Source organism: Hipposideros armiger, unplaced genomic scaffold (assembly GCF_001890085.2).
Source record: "Hipposideros armiger isolate ML-2016 unplaced genomic scaffold, ASM189008v1 scaffold_585, whole genome shotgun sequence".
In the NCBI taxonomy this organism is placed as follows: domain Eukaryota; kingdom Metazoa; phylum Chordata; class Mammalia; order Chiroptera; family Hipposideridae; genus Hipposideros; species Hipposideros armiger.
Genome location: NW_017731935.1, coordinates 1,241,754 through 1,261,780, shown reverse-complemented (window position 1 = coordinate 1,261,780; position 20,027 = coordinate 1,241,754). Strand labels below are relative to the sequence as shown.

At 54.4% G+C, this 20,027-nt stretch overlaps 1 protein-coding gene across 2 annotated transcripts; it reads left to right on the top strand.

Moving 5' to 3' along the window:
* Positions 1-3,245: 3,245 nt before the first annotated feature.
* Positions 3,246-19,436, top strand: PDCD6 (programmed cell death 6). Of its 2 annotated transcripts, none has more exons than XM_019624381.1 (6): positions 3,246-3,444; positions 4,203-4,264; positions 11,493-11,537; positions 12,448-12,600; positions 16,301-16,410; positions 18,736-19,436. In XM_019624381.1, exons 1-6 carry the CDS (start codon positions 3,344-3,346, stop codon positions 18,832-18,834), a joined length of 570 nt encoding a protein of 189 aa, XP_019479926.1. In that variant the 5' UTR covers positions 3,246-3,343; the 3' UTR covers positions 18,835-19,436. The 2 variants fall into 2 exon arrangements, with proteins under 2 accessions (XP_019479926.1, XP_019479925.1); XM_019624380.1 differs by having other exon boundaries at positions 12,448-12,606.
* Positions 19,437-20,027: the final 591 nt, after the last annotated feature.

Sequence of the window (20,027 nt, the reverse complement as noted above, 5' to 3'; positions counted from 1 at the left end):
CTAGTGGCTCTTTAAGTTCGTTAACCTTAGATCAAATTTAAAATCCCATTCCCACATCACCGTGATGCATTTCAAGTGCTAGTAGCCCCATGTGGCAAGTAGCTGCCACACAGGACAGCAGATCCTAAACATCTCCGTCATTGCAGCAAGTTTTATTGGCCAGCATAATGTAGACATCTGCTAAATCTTCTCATACTCAAAACTATATATCTGACCACTAAGTAAGAATCCTGACAAAAAGTGTAGTCATCCTTTCATACTGAATTCTGTCAGTGTTGGAAAGGGACGGGGAGGCTGGGTGTGGGGGGCTCTGTCCTCCATAATTCTACACCAGAGGCTCTAAAAGGGAAAGTGACTAGGGCTGGCCGGGTGGTTCAGTTGGTTAAGAGCTTGCTCAAGAGTAGAGCTCTGGGCCAACTGAGTGGCGCGTTGATTAAGAGCTGGCTTGGGACGCCAGCTCTGAGCAGCAGGGCCCCGGTTTGATCTCACATTAGGGCCAGTGACGCTGCGCCCTCTACAGCTAAGATGGTGAACAACAGCTCGACCTGGAGCTGGGATCCTGTGAGGCGTCGGCTTAGGCCGCAGCCCCTGCTGCAGTGGGCTGCCATAAGCTACTGTGTGTGGTTGGCAGCCGGCAGCCAGAGTGAGCTGCCAAGAGCCGCCGTGAGTGGTTGTCCAGTGGCCAGCAACTGATCTGCCTCACCTGGGAAGAGTGCAATGATAATACCAACATGCCCTGATTCCCCAATGCTGTTCCCCTCCCCCAATTCCGCAATAACATCTTTAAAAAAAAAAAATGCAAGCTCTGAGCAACAGGGTCACTGGTTTGATTCCCGGCCCGAGCTGAGCTGCCAACAGGGCAGGATGGCTCAGAAAAAATAAAAAAATAAAAGGGTAAGTGACTGAGAAAGGGAGTTTCTTCATTGTGATAATATCACAGTGCAGCTGACAAGACCTAGGTAATGATTCACAATGGCTTTGGAGGGAAAGCTGTTAGATACAAATGTGTGTGTGCACGTGCACACACAGGACAGAATGGGCAGGTAACTGGTCGTCATTTCACATTTACACAGCTTACGGAACGCCAAAGGAAGGATGAACAAGAGGGTGGACTGGAGACTGCTAGGGATGCAGGCACCCAGAAAGCCAATGTTTAGTAGACAAATCCTAAGGGTAATAAAAGAGGCATTTGCCAATGAGCTTAGAGAATTAGACCGAAAGGAAAGACTGGCCCGACACGAGATAGTTGTGATACAACATTAAGGCAGGGAAGAAAGCAGTGTTGTCTTTCCTCCTCCCTCCAGGAGCACCGTCTAAATGGAAAGCTTAGAACACACCTAGTTAGCAGGGAATTGATCCGATGGAGGCAAGGAGATAGTGGCATGCACATCAATACTTTAAATGATCGAGTCAGCAGAAGCGGGGACGACATGATCTGCCTCTTTCTATTGGCAGAGGTGGTCTCCATGGTTGCTGTACCTTTGTCAGTGGTGACAGGGCTCCAGGCAATGCCCCTCATCAATGGCTGTGGTCCATGGTGAAGACTTGAGGATGAGGTCGTGTCTTAGTAGCACAGCATGGGTGTGACCCACGTGCAGTGCTCACACTTAGCCCCTCAGAGATAGGGCTGAGATGGAGGGAGGGACTGAGGCTGCCTAGTTGGAATGTCCCATGACTCCTAGATGCACTTGTGCATTTATATGGGCACACATGGGGCAAGGTGACTTTTCTATAGGCCCTTATTTCCTTCTAATCTCCCTTTCAAGAGTTAGTCTTGCCAGTGCTGAGACAATGCCGGGAAAGCACAGACAGAATCTACTTCCCTTGTCTGCTTGACCTTAGGCTAGCCATGGTTTTGTCATCAGTGAAATGTGGACCAGGTGCTGGTGTGAAGATTCCATAATGTAACATTTAAATGCTAGAGTAAACACTAGCGCATTGTAAGCCTTCAGCAAGTGATTCCTCTCCCCACCCCTAGAGCTAAACAAAGTGGAACAGAGCACTCTGGGCCCCACAGAGCGTGTTGCCTGTGCCAATCCAGGCTGGGGGACTCCGCCAAGTACTGGAGCTGGTGACACTGTCAGGAGAGGGAGGTCGAGGCCTGCTGCAGTCGCCGAGGTGTTTCCTGCTGTTGTTTCCCTATACACGCTGTAGCGGGAAACATTTACAAGTTGGGTCGCAAAATCATCCTTATTAATTTTGTAGGCTTCTGGAGAACAAGAGGAGTCATGATAAAAAAGTCCACATTGTTGAAGAGGTTTGTAGGTTAATACTTAAGGTGAAGTAACGGACTATCTCAATTTATTTGAAGAAGTTCAAAGAACTCTCAAGCATGTGGCTTCGTGGTCAAGCGAGAGAAAGAAAAGTGGGACAGAGGATTATAGAGTTGGGAGAATGACAGCTAGTCACAGCGAGGGCTGCGCCCAAGGGCTGAATAATGGATCAGTGTCCACAAGGAGCAGTCTCAGGTGCCTCCCATTAAACTGCCGAGTCCTTGGCTCCACGTCCTGGGATGTTCTGGAAGCAACAAGCTCGTTTTCCCGGACAAAATGCCTCCCAGCTCCGAGGAAGAAACAAGTCAGCATTCACCGAGTCGGGTTTAAAAACCCGCGAGGCTGGAGCATCTATGAACAGGAATAGAGCCAGCGTCCTGCTCCAGACCAGAGCGGGCGGGCCGAGGCTGGCGGACAGCGGGGGTGACGCGAATGCTCTAAAGCGGGGAATTCGCTAAAAACGCTGAGCCGCGTCGTCGGTGTCCAGATGAGCGCGGTATCTGTCCCCGGGAGAAGGGGCCGCCCTGGCCGGGAGGGAGCAAGAGAGGGGTCCCGGGTCCACGGGCAGGGAGAGCCGCTGGTCAGGCCCGGGCAAAGGGACCCAGGTGACCCGACGAGAGGAGGCGGGGGGACGGGGGAGAGGCCTGGAAACTGCAGAAATGCGCAAGGGTGTCACGCGCGCGCTTGTTCCTTGGTCACGTTCGCTTGCACACTTTCTTTCGAAGGAAGAATTACACACGCCCGAGTGGGACCCCGTCCGCCCGCCACGCCCGCTCCGCAGGGGGCGGAACCGGAACTTGTAGGCGGCCGGCGGCCCACGGCGCGCACGAGTCCCGGCTCCGCGGGCCTGGCGGGAGGCGGGGCCGGCGGGACTCGGACGTTGCCTGGCAACGGCGCCGCGACGGGATTGGCTGTGTCAGGCCCCGTGACCTCCTCGGAGACACGCATTTCCTGTGTGCCCGGAAGTGGCGTGAGCGCCAGGCCCCGCCCCCGGCAGAGGCGGAAGCGGAGACGCCCAGAGTCGTCTCGCTTCGCCGCCGACGCCCCAGCTCAGCCGCGCGCCTCGGCCCATGGCCGCCTACCCCTACCGCCCGGGCCCCGGGGCCGCCCCCGGCCCAGCCGCGGGCGCGGCGCTGCCGGACCAGAGCTTCCTGTGGAACGTCTTCCAGAGGTGAGGCCCGGCGCGTGCGGGCGCTCCCGGGGCGCCGCCGGCCTCTCCCGGCCGCCTGCCCCGGCGTCCCCCACCCTCCCCCGCGGGCCCCCTGCCCCTCAGCCCCGCGTCCTGTGCCCGGCCCCGCCGCCTCTGGGCTCCCCCCTCGCGCCGGCCCTCCCGAGGTTTGGAACCTGCTGAGGGCTCCCGGGCTCGGCCTGCACGCGCCACCCCCGGCCACATGCCCGCAGTGGAGGGCGGGCTCGGGCTGCTCCGGGCGATGCGGGCTGTAGGTGACCAGAACCGCGGACTCCGCTCCGGAGCTGTGCACATGCCAGCGGCCAAGAAGGAAGCCGGGACAGGGCGGCCGCTGGGCAGGTGACCCGTTACCTGAGCCCTTTGTCCAGGGCCGTCCTCCCGGTGAATGAATGACGGAAACTTGAGTGACCCTTGCTCGGGGAGTGACTTCACCGATTGCGAGAATCTCTTCCTGTCGGTGAACAGGAGAGAAACCGGTGCGGGTGGACTTCAGGCCGGGCCGAGGGAGGACGGCAGAGCGAGCCCTGCGGGGGGAACCGGGCGCGTTCGGGAGCGACAGCCCGGACTTCGCCAGGTGGAGGGAGCCCCGGCCGCCTCGTTACCCGGGAGAACAGCGAGAGGTCCCTGGGACGCACGAGGCGGAGCTGACGCAGGATGGTCACGGGGTCACACGTTCGGGCTCGCCCTGCTTGCTTCTCATGCTCTTTGACTCCGCAGCTGAACCGGTCTCGATTTTGCAGGGTTGATAAAGACAGGAGCGGCGTGATATCCGACAACGAACTCCAGCAGGCGCTCTCCAACGGTGAGTGGGGCCTAGCGGGCAGGACGGTGCGCCCAGCCAGGCCCGACCCGCCTGTAAGGTGCTCGCTGTCACCGGCGCGAGGCGGGTGTTTCGGGTTCTTTCTGCCAGGTGGTTTCCCGTTTGGCATCAGTGCTGCTCTGAGCTGGGCGGATGAGCCCAGGGAAGCCCTGTTAGAAATGCAGGCTGGGGTTAGGCTGGGGGAGGGGTAGAAGTTGAGCTTTGCACAGCACGTAGCCTGCAGGGATCCTGAAGATCGTGGAATTTCCGCGGTGTCTGATCTTTGTGCCCCTTTAGGGAGGGTCATCAAGGTCCCAGAGGCTGCAGTGGGGAAGCTGTTGAGGGGTTGGAGATGCTGAGCGCCGGGCGGTGGGGGCGCAGTGGGCGCTCAGGTGGGGAGGAGGGCTCGCAGCTCTTGTGGGGTGTGTGCCTGGGCTGTGCGAGCTCTGCAGCTCCTGCCCGTTTCAGCTGCAGGTCTCAGGACCATCAGAGACCTTTAGCTTCCTGCGGCGTCCTGACTGTGTTGCCCTTTCTCTTCGCCCTCTGATGCCACTGTCTTTTCTGATGCCTCTGCCTGTAGCCTGACTTTCCAGAGGCGTGCGCTTAAGCTGGAAAGGGATTAATTTTGAGATGTTATGAAGATGTTGAGAGGCATTTTGCTGGTGTGAAGTAGTTTGATGCAGAAAGACTGGACTGCGGACTGGGCAGTGGGGAGGGCCGACCCTGCCCCCACGCCCCCCTGCTGGCCGTGGGTGGCCCAGGTGCTTGGCACTTTGATTGCCTCTGATTGCCTCATGGTTTGCACGAGCTGAGGGTTTGTATTTACAGGTCGGTACGTCTCCGTTATAGAGCCATAGGTACCACTGACTTCATTTCCAGTGTTTGACGTATGTGGGCCACAGATACGATGCACAACTTCTCATGTATTTATGTAAATTGATGTCAGGAAATTAAGAAATGCTGTTACTTCTGCCTTGACAAGTGTGGCTTGATTCTTCCCTGACCGTTATTAACCTCCTTTCATTTTCTTGTTTGTCAAGAGCACCCGGAATCCAGCAGGCTACAGCGTGGCAAATCCTGGCTTAAAACTTTGAGTGCTGACCAAATGGGTGGTTTCTTCACATCATGTGTGACATGTGGCCAGATGTTAGAGTGGGTGCCCGGCAATGCCCTGCGGGAATGGCTCTCCTGAGCTCCTCCCCAGTGAGTGGTCTGTTCGGATGTCTCCTTTTTGTGTGTTTGCTGTAAGATTTGAGAGCTGTTCAGGTTTAGGGTTTGTGTGAAACCTGCTCACTTGGGAGTCATGATCAAATACTAGAAATTTGTCCATCTTAGGGTTCAGTGGGGTCACTGCGTTTAAACCCTGACTGTACTGGTGCTAGGAATGTGCCTTTGATCAAGGACTTGACCTTTCAGGGTTTCTGTCCCACAGTTACTGGGAGGCCAAGTGGAGTAGGGGCTTGGCACTGTTGACTGCATGAGCAGTGCAGCGTGCCTGCCGGTGGCACTGGCCAAGGAGCCAGCTCAGGTCCTGGCAGTCTCTCTCTACCTGCTGGGGGCTGCAAGGCACTTAGCAGACCTCATCCCACAGCAGCAGTTTGAACCCTGTGGTGTGGGGGCCTTTTGTCTGACCTGTGGCTTTAAGCTCCTATCGCTTCACTAGAGGGTGACAGCGCTGTCCCCGGTCCCGCTGGTGGTCAGAGCACATGGCTCTGTATCTGTCAGGACATAGTCTTGAACCCCGCTTGACGACACCTCTGCCAGGAGCCTGCCTGAGAGTATTTGAACAGTTGCTGAGTGTGTTCAGTCCCTCTTCCTAACGTACTTTGCAGCCAGTACCTGGTTTAACCCAACCAACAGTATTATTAGTGGCCCCATATAGTCACCTGTCTTGAATTGTCCTGTGGGATTCCCTAGGCTTTTGTTGGGGGCATGAATAACTGACCCCAAGAAGCAGTCACTTAGCCCTGAGAGAGGGGGCGGCCTTGGGAGATGGCCTGGTCACTCCTGCCTGGGACTGGTGCCGCCTGTGCTCTGAGCACAGGTGCTGGTTGCGTGGTCTTGTTCGGTATCTTACAAACCCTGACTCATTTAACCAGTTATTTTTTTCTTCTCAAATTAGCTGCTAACAGTGTAGCAAAGTGTAGAGCTTTCTGAGGGGAGCTTCACGGATGTAGCCCCAGGCTCTTCACTTCCTTGTCCTTTTCTCCTGCCATCCAGCATATGTAGGTTGCTTTCCTGACGGTATTCATAAACTTCAGCTCTTTCTGCGGCAGGGCAGGTTGGTGGTGAGCACAGATTTCTGGTCCTTCCCACAGCGCTGCCGAGTAGGGGACGGTATCACCACCGCTTGGCTTTCCCAGTTACCGTCGTACGTCTCTGCTGCAGAGCCAGGATTGGAACCCAGAGGTGTTGCTGGAGCGTGGCAGGGCCACCCCCGCAGTGAAGGAGGCCTTGCTCCGTGCCCTGGGGCTGCCACCCTGTGCCCCAGCCTCCCGGTGGGCGGGCCGCCCCACCCTTGCACCTCCAGGTGCTTTGATGTGCGCCCCCGTCGTCCTCGTGGTGGCTCTTCCTGGACAAAGGCCCATTGGGCACTGGATGGACCCACGTCACCACTCGCCACTCTCCTCCCTGAACTCCCACAGCCGATCCCACTGAAGTTATTTTGACGTCTGACTTTTCCAGGAATGGGCTTCTGTTTTTATGTGAGAACTAAGATATTAGGCTCTTCGGGTTGCTGGTTTATTAGCTTATTCCTGGAGGGGGAACTGGAGTTAACAGAGCAGCATGGCTTCTCACTTCCGTTACACCTGTGCCCTGAGCGCTCTGTTGAAATCACCCTGGAGAAGGGCTTGTGGGTCCCATACTGAGTGCTGTGGGGACTGGGTCCTGGACAGACTTCCTGCCTCAGGAAAGCTTCTAGAAATGCCTGCTCTGGGGGACATGTGGTCAGTGTGTTTCAGGGGACAGAAGAGGACCGTTCTTAATGCCTTCGTCTTGAAATAACGTGTCACAAGCTATCATGACTTTAGGCACTTGTTTTTACTTTCACATCAGTTTCTTGGGATTAAGGGAGTTAATTCTGCTCACGCCTCCTTTTGGTGCTTTGAAGTTTGCCTTAGCACACTGATGGGTTTTGAGGAGGCGTTTTTCAGCTGTGCTTTAAAAATATAGTTGATATGTTCTTTTAAGGTATTTTTATCAAAATAGAGCTCCAGTTCTCTTGGGGATCCCATATTAAGGAGAAGTGAGGGATATCAGACCATCCAAGCAGACACGTCCTGCTGCCTGTGCATCCAGTGTCATCACCGCCCATACCCCACACGCCAAGTAGTGGGTGACGGTGTCGGCTGCCCATGGCAGCACAGGGAGCGTGCGATCGGCCGGCCCTGTGTGGCCGAGGGCTGACCCAGCCGGCTGGGCTCTCAGAGTCTGCGGTTTCCAAGAAGGGCCTGTTTGATGACAGGCTGCCTCTGGAATGTTCCGACTGATAAGGGTGTCTTGCCCACTACGGGCCTTGAGCGCATCGTACTTGTTTGCTTGGATAGTTTCCACTGCGAGTGTGGTGACAGCAAACACCTGCCTTCCCTCTGGGCGTCAGGAGCCCCTGACGGACCCCCTCAGGGGCACTGCCCTGGTTGACAGCACCTCAGGTGTGTCATCAGCCTGTCACTGGAGGATCAGGCTGTCCTGGGTGACTCCACGGTGGCTCTGGAAGCTCTGCCTGCTCTCCCCCGAAATTGTCCCCATGCCTTTCCCTCTGCTGGTTTTACCGTGTGTCCTTTCGCTGTAACAAGCTGTGAACATGAATGCTGTCAGTCCTAGCTAGTCATCGAGCCTGAGGGAGGTCTGGGGACCCTCAGTACAGCCTGTCATGTCTGCTCCTCCCAGAAACTTCCCACCGGCGTTCCACATAGGAACACAGAAGGTTGGGATTGGGTGACATGGCTCTGCCGACAGGTTACTCCACGAGCCTGGGCAGGTGACAGTATTGCTGGCTGCCGTGTCTCTGGGTGCAGACATAGGACATCTGGAACTTAAGACCCCCCTCCAGCCAAGCCCAGTCCCCTAGGTCCTACCTCTGCCTGAACTGGGAGACACTGGCCTACCAGAACTGAGCCTGCTGTCTTCACTGTTAGACTCTTAGATTGTTTTAATTTCCATTAATGTAAACACTGTATTGATTTGACCCGAAGTTCCATAAAACAAGTTTTTACAAGTGGCATTATCAGATGGGAGGGTATGGGCACTGTCAGATTGCTTTTCAGAAAGGCGGTATTTGTGGTCGTGTCTGTTTGAAGCTGTAATTGGATATGACTGGTGAGTTGTGGCATTGTGCCAGACATGAGGGGCCCCCAGAGTCCTGGCAGCTCTGTGCGCTGCGTGGTGTGGGGTTCACGGACTCCTCACTCCCGCGCACGCACACGCACACGGCTGCTCTTGCAGAAAAGCCCGGAAGGCTGCAGTCCCCCGTCTGCTGCAGTGAAGTGCACAGAGGCCACCAGAAATGAAGGAAAAAGCCTGTTTTTTTCCCCCCAAGCGATTCCCAGTAGGCATTCCGGTTGTATGTGCGCTCGATGTGGTCGAGGCTTAACCCTTTACCACTCGCTGAGGTCTTCATCGACCAAAACTCACCTTTGTGGTGAACAGGACATTTCAAGAAAGAAAACTCTTTGGAGAGTAAAGAGACAGAAGACTATCACAGAGCAGAGTGGGTTTTCCAGCTTGAGAAGGGGAGCAGATGCCAATTCCTGAAACCGTTTGTGCTGAAGCCCCTGGTGGTGATGGTAGCGAGCTGTGGCTCGTTCCGGGAGCCACACATCCATCACTGGTGCTTCTTAGGGCATTAGCACTGTCCCCAAACTGGGTGAAAAAGCTGTGCGCTCAGTTGACAGGAACAAAAGTACGTTTCTGTTTTCTTTGGTTCTTTGAGATAAAGTTGTGGCAAGACTTAACAGGTACAGTGACCATATATTTCTGAGTAAAAGTCAGGAAATCTGTAAGCTGAGTGGTTCTGATGTTCCCAGACTCATTGCTTATGGGGAAAGCAGCTAAAAATGTTTGAGATGGGACTGGCCCAGAGCGTCGGGATGGAGGCTTGCCGGAGCAGGCTTGTGCAGAAACCTCGCTGCTGGTGTGTCCTGTGCCTTCAGTGCATGCCCTTAACTTCCCTCGCTTCGCAGAGTGCTTTCTGACAGAAAGCTGTGGTGTGAACTACCTAGCTCTTCGGCCGACACTCAGGGGCATTTAACGCTTAATATGACCAAGGTATTAAACGTCTGTACGGTGTAGCGTTGCAGCCTCATGGCAGGCTGGGAAACGTTGATGTTAGGCCTGGGAACTGGGTCACAGGACTAGCACACGCGGGGCCAATTAACTGTTGCTGTTGTTACTATCCCTCGGTTTCCCTGGAGAGCCAGGCCCTGTTTGGTAACAGGACTGCAGGCATGCAGCCTGGCTCTGCCATCCCGGCCTCCATCAGTGATCAGGCTCACCCTTTGCTCCCCTGAGCCCAGGTGAGCCATCTCTGTACTGCGCGTGCACCTGCCCGGGCCACCTACCCCTCCCCCCATGATGAGAGGCCTGTGTGGAGCACCTGCCACCGCTACCCCCGCCCCCACGAGGAACCTGTGTGGCCTCAGCCATTGTACTGTGTTGCTCCTGTTCAGCTCTGTTGGGCCGAGTCGCATCACAGTCGGGCGGGACCTCAGAGGCGTGGTCTCATGGCTGCATCCGCCCCTGCCCTGCACAGCCAACACTCAGCACTGTCCTCGTGCAGTCACGTCACCTGTGGCAGGTGGAAAGGAGCGTGGGGGAAGAGGCTCCAGTGGGAACACCTGGGTTCCCGGCTGTGGTGAGCGGTGCCTTCCTTCTGTGAGGCGTCGGGTCAGGTGGGGGCGCAGCCACATCTCTGTGGGGGTTTCCTGGAACCGTTGTCTTTCTCTCCTGGCTTCTGACTTCTAGTCCTTTCACGTGTGTCCTCCTGTAACGCCTGCACAGAGGAGCTGTGCGGCGCTGGTGTGCTGGGCACAGAACAGCTGTGCCCCTGCCCTCATGGGGAGTGGCCCAACCATCCTGATGGCAGGAGGTGTGCTGAGGGGGACGGCAGAGGGCGCAGAGGACTCAGCTTAGCGGCCAGGGGTGTGGGGCGCTCAGGGAAAGCACCCCTGAAGAAGCATGTCGCCTGAGGCTTAGAGGGGAGGTGGTAGTTGGGTGGCGGTGTATGTGTTTGGAGGGGCACACGTGTGGGTGAGATGTGTGTAGGACCCGTCTCGTGGGCAGAAGTCCAGGGCCCTGGAGTGGGACAGGTGACATCTGCAGACCCTCCCGCCCACGGCTCACGGGGAGCTGCTGAGCCTCAAACGGAGGCGTCAAGGGCAGAGGTGGGCCTGTGTCCCCAGAACGGGAGCAGTCGTGTGTAGAAGAAGAAATGGGCTGTTTCATCCAAGTGGGGGTGGGCAGAGACACTGCTCATCCTCCACATTAAAAATGTGTTTACTTTGTGCTGAGGATAATCATTGATAACGGTACAAAATCGCTCTGAAAACACGTTCTTGGGCATAGAGACATCTGGTGAACAAGCCATCATCCCCATTGATAAACATCCACGTCCTCAAGTCTGTCAGTTCAGCAGTCCCCTCTGACTTCATGGGGAACATCCCATCACAGTTCTGAGGTGAATTGTAGAGTAGTGTAACCGACCCTCCGTCTCCAGGAAAACAGTATGATGCCCAGGTGGAATGTGAGGAGACATTCCAAGGCCTGGTTCTGCAATGTGTTGTCCGTGTGCTCCGGCACGCCTGCTGAAGGGGACAGGAAGTCACGCGGTGCCTGTGTAGAATTTCTGGTTGTCTGGGGACTCCAGGACCCGGAGCAGTGGTGTAGTTGGTGACATTCCTAATGATACCAAGTGCTGTCTTCCACCTGGTGGCTGTGTTCCTGGGAAATTCGGTACGTAGGACAATAATAGCCGTCTCGGTGAAGCCACACACAGGCGCGACCTCAGGCTCAGATATGGAGGACTCCTGGGAGTGTCGGGTGGCACCTGAGGGCTCCTGCAATGCGGGAGGGAGCCTGGCGGGCACGCTGACAGCCCCCCCAGTGTCCTCTGCTCTAGGTCTTCATGGTAAAAGCGGTCACTCATTCTAATTAGCTTCACGTGTTGCAGATTTGGAACCGAGAGCTTCCTGTACAAATGATTTCTCTGACCTGAACTCCTGTTTGTTTTCAGGCACCTGGACTCCGTTTAACCCCGTGACTGTCAGGTCGATCATATGTGAGTACGGGCACCGGCTTCCGGTGTGGGCGGGCACCTGGGGGCTGCTGGCGGCTGTGCTGCCTCCCCGCCTGCCCTGGGTCTGCACAGCTGTCCCTCACTGGCCTGGCTCATTAGCCCACGTCTGGCCTGCCGCTTAGGTCCCAGCCCTCAAGCTCCCAGGCGACAGGATGCTCACTCCACGTGGTCAGGAGGGAACGCTGTGGCACTGCCTTCTCACCTGAGTTCTCATTACGTGGAATTCACTGGGCTGTGATGTAGTTTTGACCAGACCAAGAGCTACCCCATTACGGCCTTACATTAATCTCGACCTGAAAAGACGCCAAGCGATTCATTTTCTCTATACCAGTAATTCAGACTGCGTTTGCCTGTATATGTTGTGCAGTTCTATGTGAATGTAGTTGTAGGTTCTTTGGTATCTGGACCTGGAATTGGGCTGACTTTTTACAGTGAATGCAGGTCTTGCTGAGAAGACATCTAAAACCCGTAGAGTCTGTGTCATTGGCATGGCCTCCCTCGCAGAGGGCTCTTCTGAGCTCCCGGAGGACAGAAGGGATGGCTCACAAATGAGACCCATGTTCTTGGCCCAGAGCCAGGGGCTGGGGGCACTTAATTCTGCCTCTCGGCACCTTCCTGGCAAAGCATGAGCTGCCACCAGGGGTCGTGCTTCAGAGCGACACACTTCTCATTGTGGCTCTAATAGTGTGTGTGCTCGCACTTCCCATGGGGGCTGTGGCTGGGTGACAGTCCCCACACCCCTCCCTCAGCCAGCGAGCGCTGATTAGCGACACTGAGGGATTTGCTGGCCAAGCGCGCGCTGATCCCGGAGGAGTCTGGGTCTGCTGGGGACGTGGGGCGGCGTGGCTGGGGCTGCTTGTGCTGCGTATGCTCACATTGCTTTCTGTCTCAGCCATGTTTGACCGAGAGAACAAGGCTGGCGTGAACTTCAACGAGTTCACCGGCGTCTGGAAGTACATCACAGACTGGCAGAACGTCTTCCGGACCTACGACAGGGACAACTCCGGGATGATCGACAAGAACGAGCTCAAGCAAGCGCTCTCAGGTTTTGGTAATCCACTAATCTGGGTTGTGTAGCGCGTTTCATTTTGGAACTAGGTGCCATTCAAGTTGCCTTTCACTGTCTTCAGCTTACTGATTTTGTAACCCCGTCTATGTGAAATTTTTGTTTATGTCATACAGATTCACATTTTGATATTACTGGAGACTTTTATGCAGTGTTTCATCCAAAATGAGATAAGGGCTATGCAATCGTTTCTCTTTTGTGAGTGGAGTGACATCCCAAGCACGTTGAGAATGTGGCTTTGCAACAATTTAAAGTGAATAAGTGGAAAAACCAGTGTAGGGCAGCTAATATTTCATTACACATCAGAAGACACAGAAAGATGACAAATACCCGTGAAATGAACCTCTAAGCTGCCTCACACGGGGCACTGGAGTCAGCGTGAGCTCCCGTTCTCAAGTGCGTGCCAGCCTGAGTGTGTGCTGTGCTGCCAGGCATGTTTGCACGGTACCTTTCCAGAGTGAGTCAGCGGGCCTGTAACCAGTGGTGGGTCTGAGAGGAGGTTGGGCGTCTTATTTATGGAGGGAAAACCGAAATGTGGGCTGGTTCAGGGTGTGAAGCCACGCTGATGTTCTCATCTGGGACAATCTCAGTCGGCCCCCTGTTCACTGGGCTCAAGTTACAAAACCACCTCTGTGTTTTGCTTAAAAGGCTGCTTGCAAATAAATGCCTTCTAGAAAAATAAGAAAAGTTAGATTACATGGTACTATGTTCTAGGTATTTGGAGTTGACTAATATAAGCTAATTTCAGCTCTTGCGGTCATCAGTGTGGCTTCTGCCCTCCCCACGTTTCTCTGGTCACGTGCTTTACGCTGCCTGTCCTTCACTGTCCTTGCCTTAGGAACTTGTCCATAGTGTCAGCTAGGGGACGGCCGCGTGGAGCTCACCAGCTGTAGGTCAGGGTCGTGCTCAGAGGGTGGACAGCACGTGGAGCGTGGGGTGCAGCTGACCTTGCTCTGCTCTTGGGGACAGATGGGGGCCCCAGGGAAGGAGCCGGAGGCCCTGCTAGGCGGGGGGGTCTGGCAGGGAAGCGGGTCCTTTGAGTGACTTCCAGACAAGTGACCTCTGGTGTGTGACATGGAGCCATGCTATTTCACCTTGTCAGGCCTGCAACCCTCTTTCCTTGGTGCTGTGACCACCTGGTCCTTGGAGCTCATGGTGGAAACACTCCCGGTCCCTGTCATACCTGGGATGCTTGTTGCCACAGCGAGACGTGCAGGGTGGGCGGCTCCCTGGTGTCCTGTAGCTGGCAGGCCCTCACACTGTCAGTACGCGGTCCTTCCTGACTTTTAGGCTTTTTCTGGAGAAAGTAAACGTTCTTCAGCATTTCGGGTTTTCCAGAAAGTTTGTTCCTGTGCTTGGCTCTTGAATGCTGGGCACTTCTCCAGAGCCCTGTCCTCTATGAAAGGGACACTTGTCCTTCGCCCATATTGGTGGTTTTGGAAGATTTTCTGTAGTAACTTAGGTGATGAGCCACAGAAGCAGAATGTCCTGTTCAGTTTTGACCCCGAACAACAAGCATCTTGCCTGGGCTCTGTTTTAGTTCGGCAGACGTGTGAGGGGGCCCGGAGGCAAGCCCTTAGGTGCCCTCTGACTTCTGTCGGCTCCACGCGGGGCCTCAGGCCAGCCTTGGTGGTGCTGTGTGACTCCAGCTGGAGCATGCCGGCTTTCGTAGTCCATCCATTCACTTTAAGAATTTTTTTGTTATTTTTTAAGCTGAGCCATCCTGCTCAGCAGCAGCTCAGCTCAGGCCGGGAACTGAACCGCTGTTGCTCAGAGCTCTCACTCTTGAGCGAGCTCTTAACCAACTGAGCCGCTCGGCCGGCCCTTAAGATTTTTATTCTTACTATGTGCTGCATGCCAGGTATGGGGCCCTGGGAGTGGAAGGGCGCATCGGGATGGCCTTCACCCCTGCCATTCCTGGCGGCAGCGCTGTGACCCTGATAGGCAGGCACTGTGGGGCTCCACACCCAAAGCCCCCTCCTCGCTGCCCCTCTGCCCAGTCCCTGTTGGCCACTAAGCCGGTCTTGTGTCTGTTAGGAAGACTTGAGACTAGAACGACCCTGCATTTACTCATCGCTCATTTTCAACCATTTGCCATCATTTGCTGCTCTTGCTTCGTCCCTTTTTTATGCTGAGGTGGAAAGGGTCTCACCCGCAGTTTGGGGTGTGGCCCTGTGGCCAACATGCCAGGTCTGGAGGGTGGCTGGCCCTGAGCAGGGCCCCACGTGGGGACCCATGCAGAGAGCACCCTGTGAGTTATCGCTGCCTGGGTTTTCACTGGGGGGCCCGTGGAGGACTGGCTGCTCCCAGATTTGGCCTTCTTTCTGTGGCTTGTTCAGTTTCTAGCCTGACTTCCTTTGCTTTTGTTTTCCTGGCAATAACATTGAGGCCCATGGACACTGGAAGTTGCTCCCACTGTCATCTATAGATTGTGGAGAGAGACCCTGTGCCGTCGTTGCTCATCTGTCCTTTCTCAGGCTGGGCAGGAGACCATCGCACAGCGATGGACGGGCACGCCTGCTTGCCCTGTCCCAAGCTCAACCCTCATTAGCCCGACCTCTCTTAGCTGACCCCAGGCACCAGTTCTGAGCCTGAGAAGATGAGACGTATAGGGGCCAGGACCTGCTGTCCCTTCCTAAGTCAGGCACTCTGTCTTCTACTCAGGTTGCAGGGAGGGGGCCCCTGGATTTCAGTCACAGACACACAAAGCACGCTGACCACTCAGGAAGGTACTAGCACATGTTTGCATGTTTGACTCTCTTCAGTAAACTGTTAAGTGCTCATACAGGTAATTAACTGTGACATTCACTCAGACGGTACGTGCACACTTATTTACAAAGACTGCAGCGAGAATGGAAGCCAATAAAAACATTTGACACCTGGATCTTGTCTCCTGAATAAGTAAGGATACCGTGGTCACGCAGGTAGCGGGTCGGAGAGAGAAGGAAGGGAAGGAAGTAGGTGTCCTCGGTCAGAGTGGCCCCCTGGGGCGTCCCGCACATGAGGGGCTCTGCATCCTGTCTTCAGAGCCACCTCCTGCTGGAGACTTTTTCAAGACGCCTCCAGTAAATTGAAAATGGAATTGGCGACTCTGCTGTAATGTTTGATGACCCTTCAGTGGTTTTGAACTTGGTGAGGCTGTCTTACTCCTTGTTAACTTGTTAACTTCTGTGGGGGAGTGTCCATCAGTCACCGTCCTGTTTCCTCAAGTTTACACTTTGTGTCATGGGAGGCCTCGACGCTGTTTTGTCTGTCACAGTGTTCTCTGGCACTGAGGAACCCAGGGCAGCCGAGTTATTCAGCGCGTGTATGTAGATAATGCACGTCATAAAGCCCATCAGTGAAGGGCTCTTTACAGCTGACTGGCTGCATTCTGGAGCTCTGCTGGGCTGCCCGGTGGGGCAGGAGTGGCCAGCAGTGGCACTGTGGTGCGGCTACATAGCGAGTGACCATGTGAGCTTCGGCCCCGGTGGCTCCTCAGCCTCCAGGAAGACGCTCAGGCCTGTCGGCAGTTGTCACTGCTGCCCGGCTGTGTGCAGAGTGCTTTTGAATGCGTTTGCTGCGTGTGTCTCCCGCCCAGCCCAGCTCGGGCTGTCGGCCGTGGGGACAGGGCGGGCCTCTTGGGGGAGGCGGTACTGACCAGAGCTATGTGGCTGTCTGACTCTGGTCCCTCTTGCAGGCTACCGGCTGTCCGACCAGTTTCACGACATCCTTATCCGAAAGTTCGACAGACAAGGCCGGGGCCAGATTGCCTTTGACGACTTCATCCAGGGCTGCATCGTCTTACAGGTACTGTCCTACAGGTATTGGATGGGGAGTGGGGTATTCTGGAATTGGAGACTGATGGAGGGAGCCAGGCGTGCGGACGGTGAGTTTCTGGAGCTCCTCAAGTTGGTGTTGCTTTCAGAGAAGTCACTTCTGTTAGGCATCGGTGTGAACGGTTGTGCCTTTTCTCGCCTGGGAACTCCCGCAGCCATGCGTCCGGGAGAAGTGATTCTCTATCCCAGTGGGTCACTTACATGTGTTGGGAGCATTGGTTGTAGTTCTCTCAGGAAACGGCGAACTGTCCTTGTGCTCTTGCTCTGCCCTGCCTCCTGTGTGGGGCGCGTCTGCCAGTCCCTGCCAGCATCCTGCCCTGCAGACCATGAGTGGCACGGAGCCCAGGAGCCTGCCCAGAGACAGCCCCTAGGATGGGCTGCCACCCTTCCGGGTGGGGCCTCAGCCCCAGAGAACCGATAGATGTCTTTCAAATTTTTTATTACGTCTCTCAAATTTTGTATTATGACAAACTTCAAAAGAAAAAAACTGGTAGCAGGGATGATAGTAAAATGAACCCTTGTGCCCATCACTCAGGCTCAACAGTTACAGACTCGTGGCCACAAATGTAATGACTCTGCACCCTCACTGTTCTGTACTCGTGGAACACGAATGTGTGCCCTGCAAGGGTGTAAGTGGAACCCTCTAGAACAGCGGTTCTCAACCTGTAGGTCACGACCCCTTTGGGGGCCGCACGACCCTTTCACAGGGGTCGCCTAAGACCATCGGAAAACAAAAAGATATTTACATTACGATTCATAACAGTAGCAACATTACAGTTATTGAGTAGCAACAAAAATAATTTTATGGTTGGGGGTCACCACAACATGAGGAACTGTATTAAGGGGTCGCGGCATTAGGAAGGTTGAGAACCGCTGCTCTAGAAGGTAAGCCCTTGTGGTCCGAATCCAGGCAGAGTTTATACCTTGTCAGCTTCAGAATATACCGGGACATGTGAATACATGAGGCTTTTCCATTTAATTTGGAGTTTTGGAAAACATTCTCCGATTTTTTTCCTGTTAAAATGGTAGGTCAGTAGAAGTGCAGTTTCTCTGACCCCACGATCCCTTTCCTGGTGAGCCTGCATAGGTCAGTCTTTCCTCAGTGACAGGTCTGTTAACTTTTAAGCTCAGATCTTTGAAATGGGGAGAGCCTGACCTCATCTCTGCCCCTCAAGGTCCGGTGAGGCTGGACTGTGTCTTCTGCAATGTTGTCTGAACACGTTAGCAAAAAGGTGCAGTGTAAATATCCCATTGTTATCTGTATCTGAAAGGCTCCAGGATTAGGACTTTCACTTGAGGGTCCTTCCCAGGAGTAAGTACATGTTTCTGCTTAAGCAAAGGTCACAGCTGTAGGCTCAGCAGTAGCGCCGTCTCAGTCCCACAAGAGGCTCCCTGGGCTGAGGACAGGCCAGCCACTGCCCCAAGGCCGGCCTCCGCGCGTGCGTGGGGCCTGACTGCCGTTCCTGGTACTGCCCACCGTTTGAGAATAACCCTAAGTGCTGGCAGATGTGGGAATCGAAAAGCTGTGGACCGCAAACAAAAAGTCCTCAAAAAAAGTTTTTCTTCTCCTGCCTTTTTCCAAGAAAAAAAAAAGGCTGTTTGTAGAGATCTTGGAAAATTACAATGAAAGTGTAAGGAAAGAAAAACTGCCTGTTGTTCAAGCCAGTTAAGTGCTGCTGGTGGATTTTGTCATTCGTTTCGCCCACATGCTGGGGCTGAGGACAAAGGGATGGTCACCTGTGTCAGGCCCCGTTGGTTGTAGCCATTTCGCCTGACCCGGCACTGGAGTGTGGCATGGCTCCAGGCAGCCGGCCAGCCACCAAGGTCAGGACGAACTGGGCGCTGTTTCCTTCTCATGATGGAACTGTCCATCTCCTCTTGTCCTGCGAGTCTTCAGCCCTGTTCTCTGGGCTGGCACTTTCCTAACTGGCCCTGCTTTGGAGTACAGGGGGTCCCCCCCTGGATGGTCAGGCTTGTGAACAGACTAAGGAGGCGCCCTGGGGTGGGGGTGGCAGACAGGAGGACATGGGGGGGCGCAGGAGGTCCCTTCCATGCTGTAACCTGCTGGGGGCAGTTTTAAGAGAGGAGCCCCTGGCATCAGGCCTGGCTTGAGGGGTGGTCAGGGACATACCCCCAACCCCCACCCCACGCATGCCTCCCTGCGCTGGTCACTGTTAGAGAGAGGGGATGTGGAGACATGAACACTTGTGAAATCGGAGCTCTGAATCTTTTTGCCAAGTACATTTGTTCCTTCGTTTAGTAAATGTAAAGATCTAAATGCCTGTGTTTTTCCCAGAGGCTGACAGATATATTCAGACGCTACGACACGGATCAGGATGGCTGGATTCAGGTGTCATACGAACAGTATCTTTCCATGGTCTTCAGCATCGTATAACCCTGTCCTTTTGCAAATAGCAACATGATGTACAGAGAAAAGACCGAAAATGCCAAATCCCTTCAACGGAATGGAGCACGGATGCAGTAGACGCTGTTCTTCCTTTAGATTTTGTACAATTAATATTTGGGGACCCCACTGTACATATATGGATAAGCTGATTAACGTTTTTGCAATCGTAACAATAGTCATATCGTCATTCAGATACAAGCATTGGAATTGGGGCTGTTTGATTGTGCCATGAGGTAAGATATGCTTATGTTCCCTGTGTTCTGCATGTAAAGAATTCATCATGTGCTCACCTAGATGGTTTCAGTTCTGTAGTGGAAATTCTTTATTAGCCAGTAGAAACTTTAAAATAATACGGAACTTGCATAGGAGGCTTTTCATGTGCCTTCCTGTTTAAAAAGGGGTGTATTGTATTGACTTGAATATGCAGTGTAAGCAGTGTGCCCCTTGTCCCAGTCCGACTCAGATACGCTCATGAGGGGGCTCCGAGGGGTCCAGGACACAGCTTTGCTTGTGGAAATGTGTCGATAGCGCCCATCCTGTTATACGAGTTTGTTTAAATTTCAGAAAATTTATTTGGACATTCAAACCCAGATGTGGTTTAGAGGTATGTGGGATTCTGTCATTTACTGATGGTTCACTCTGTGTTCTGCGATGGTCTTTAAGTTTTCAAACATGAAGGTGGAGACGGTCGTCAGCCCACCCACCTGGTCACCAGCATCACTGGGGTGGCCCTTGGCCCTGCCACTCACAGAATCGCTTTAGGCTGTTTCTGCCCCTCCCCCTTAAGTGTGCTTCCCCACACCAGAATTTGGGGCCGGGCTGTGAGGCCGTTTGGGTCCTGGGTGGGTGTCAGTGATTTATAAATGGGCCTGGGACATCAGAAAAGGCACTTGAGGGTCAGACCTTGGGGGCCTTGGCAGCTGTGGGTTTCTTATCTGTGGTGTCTGTTAGAGGGATCAGAGCTCCACAGGCTGCACAGTCTGGAGCTCAGAGACTGGCCTTGTGAACTCAGTGTGGGAGGGTCCATGGAGATCGCTAAGGATTTCCACCCCTTTTAATGCTGGATGCCTCTCTGGATGTCGACATGCTCGTGACACGACACCAGCACAAGACCCCAGGTTCTACTTTAGTGACGTCAGTCCACTGACCCCAAACTCCAAATTAACAACTGCAAGCGGCAT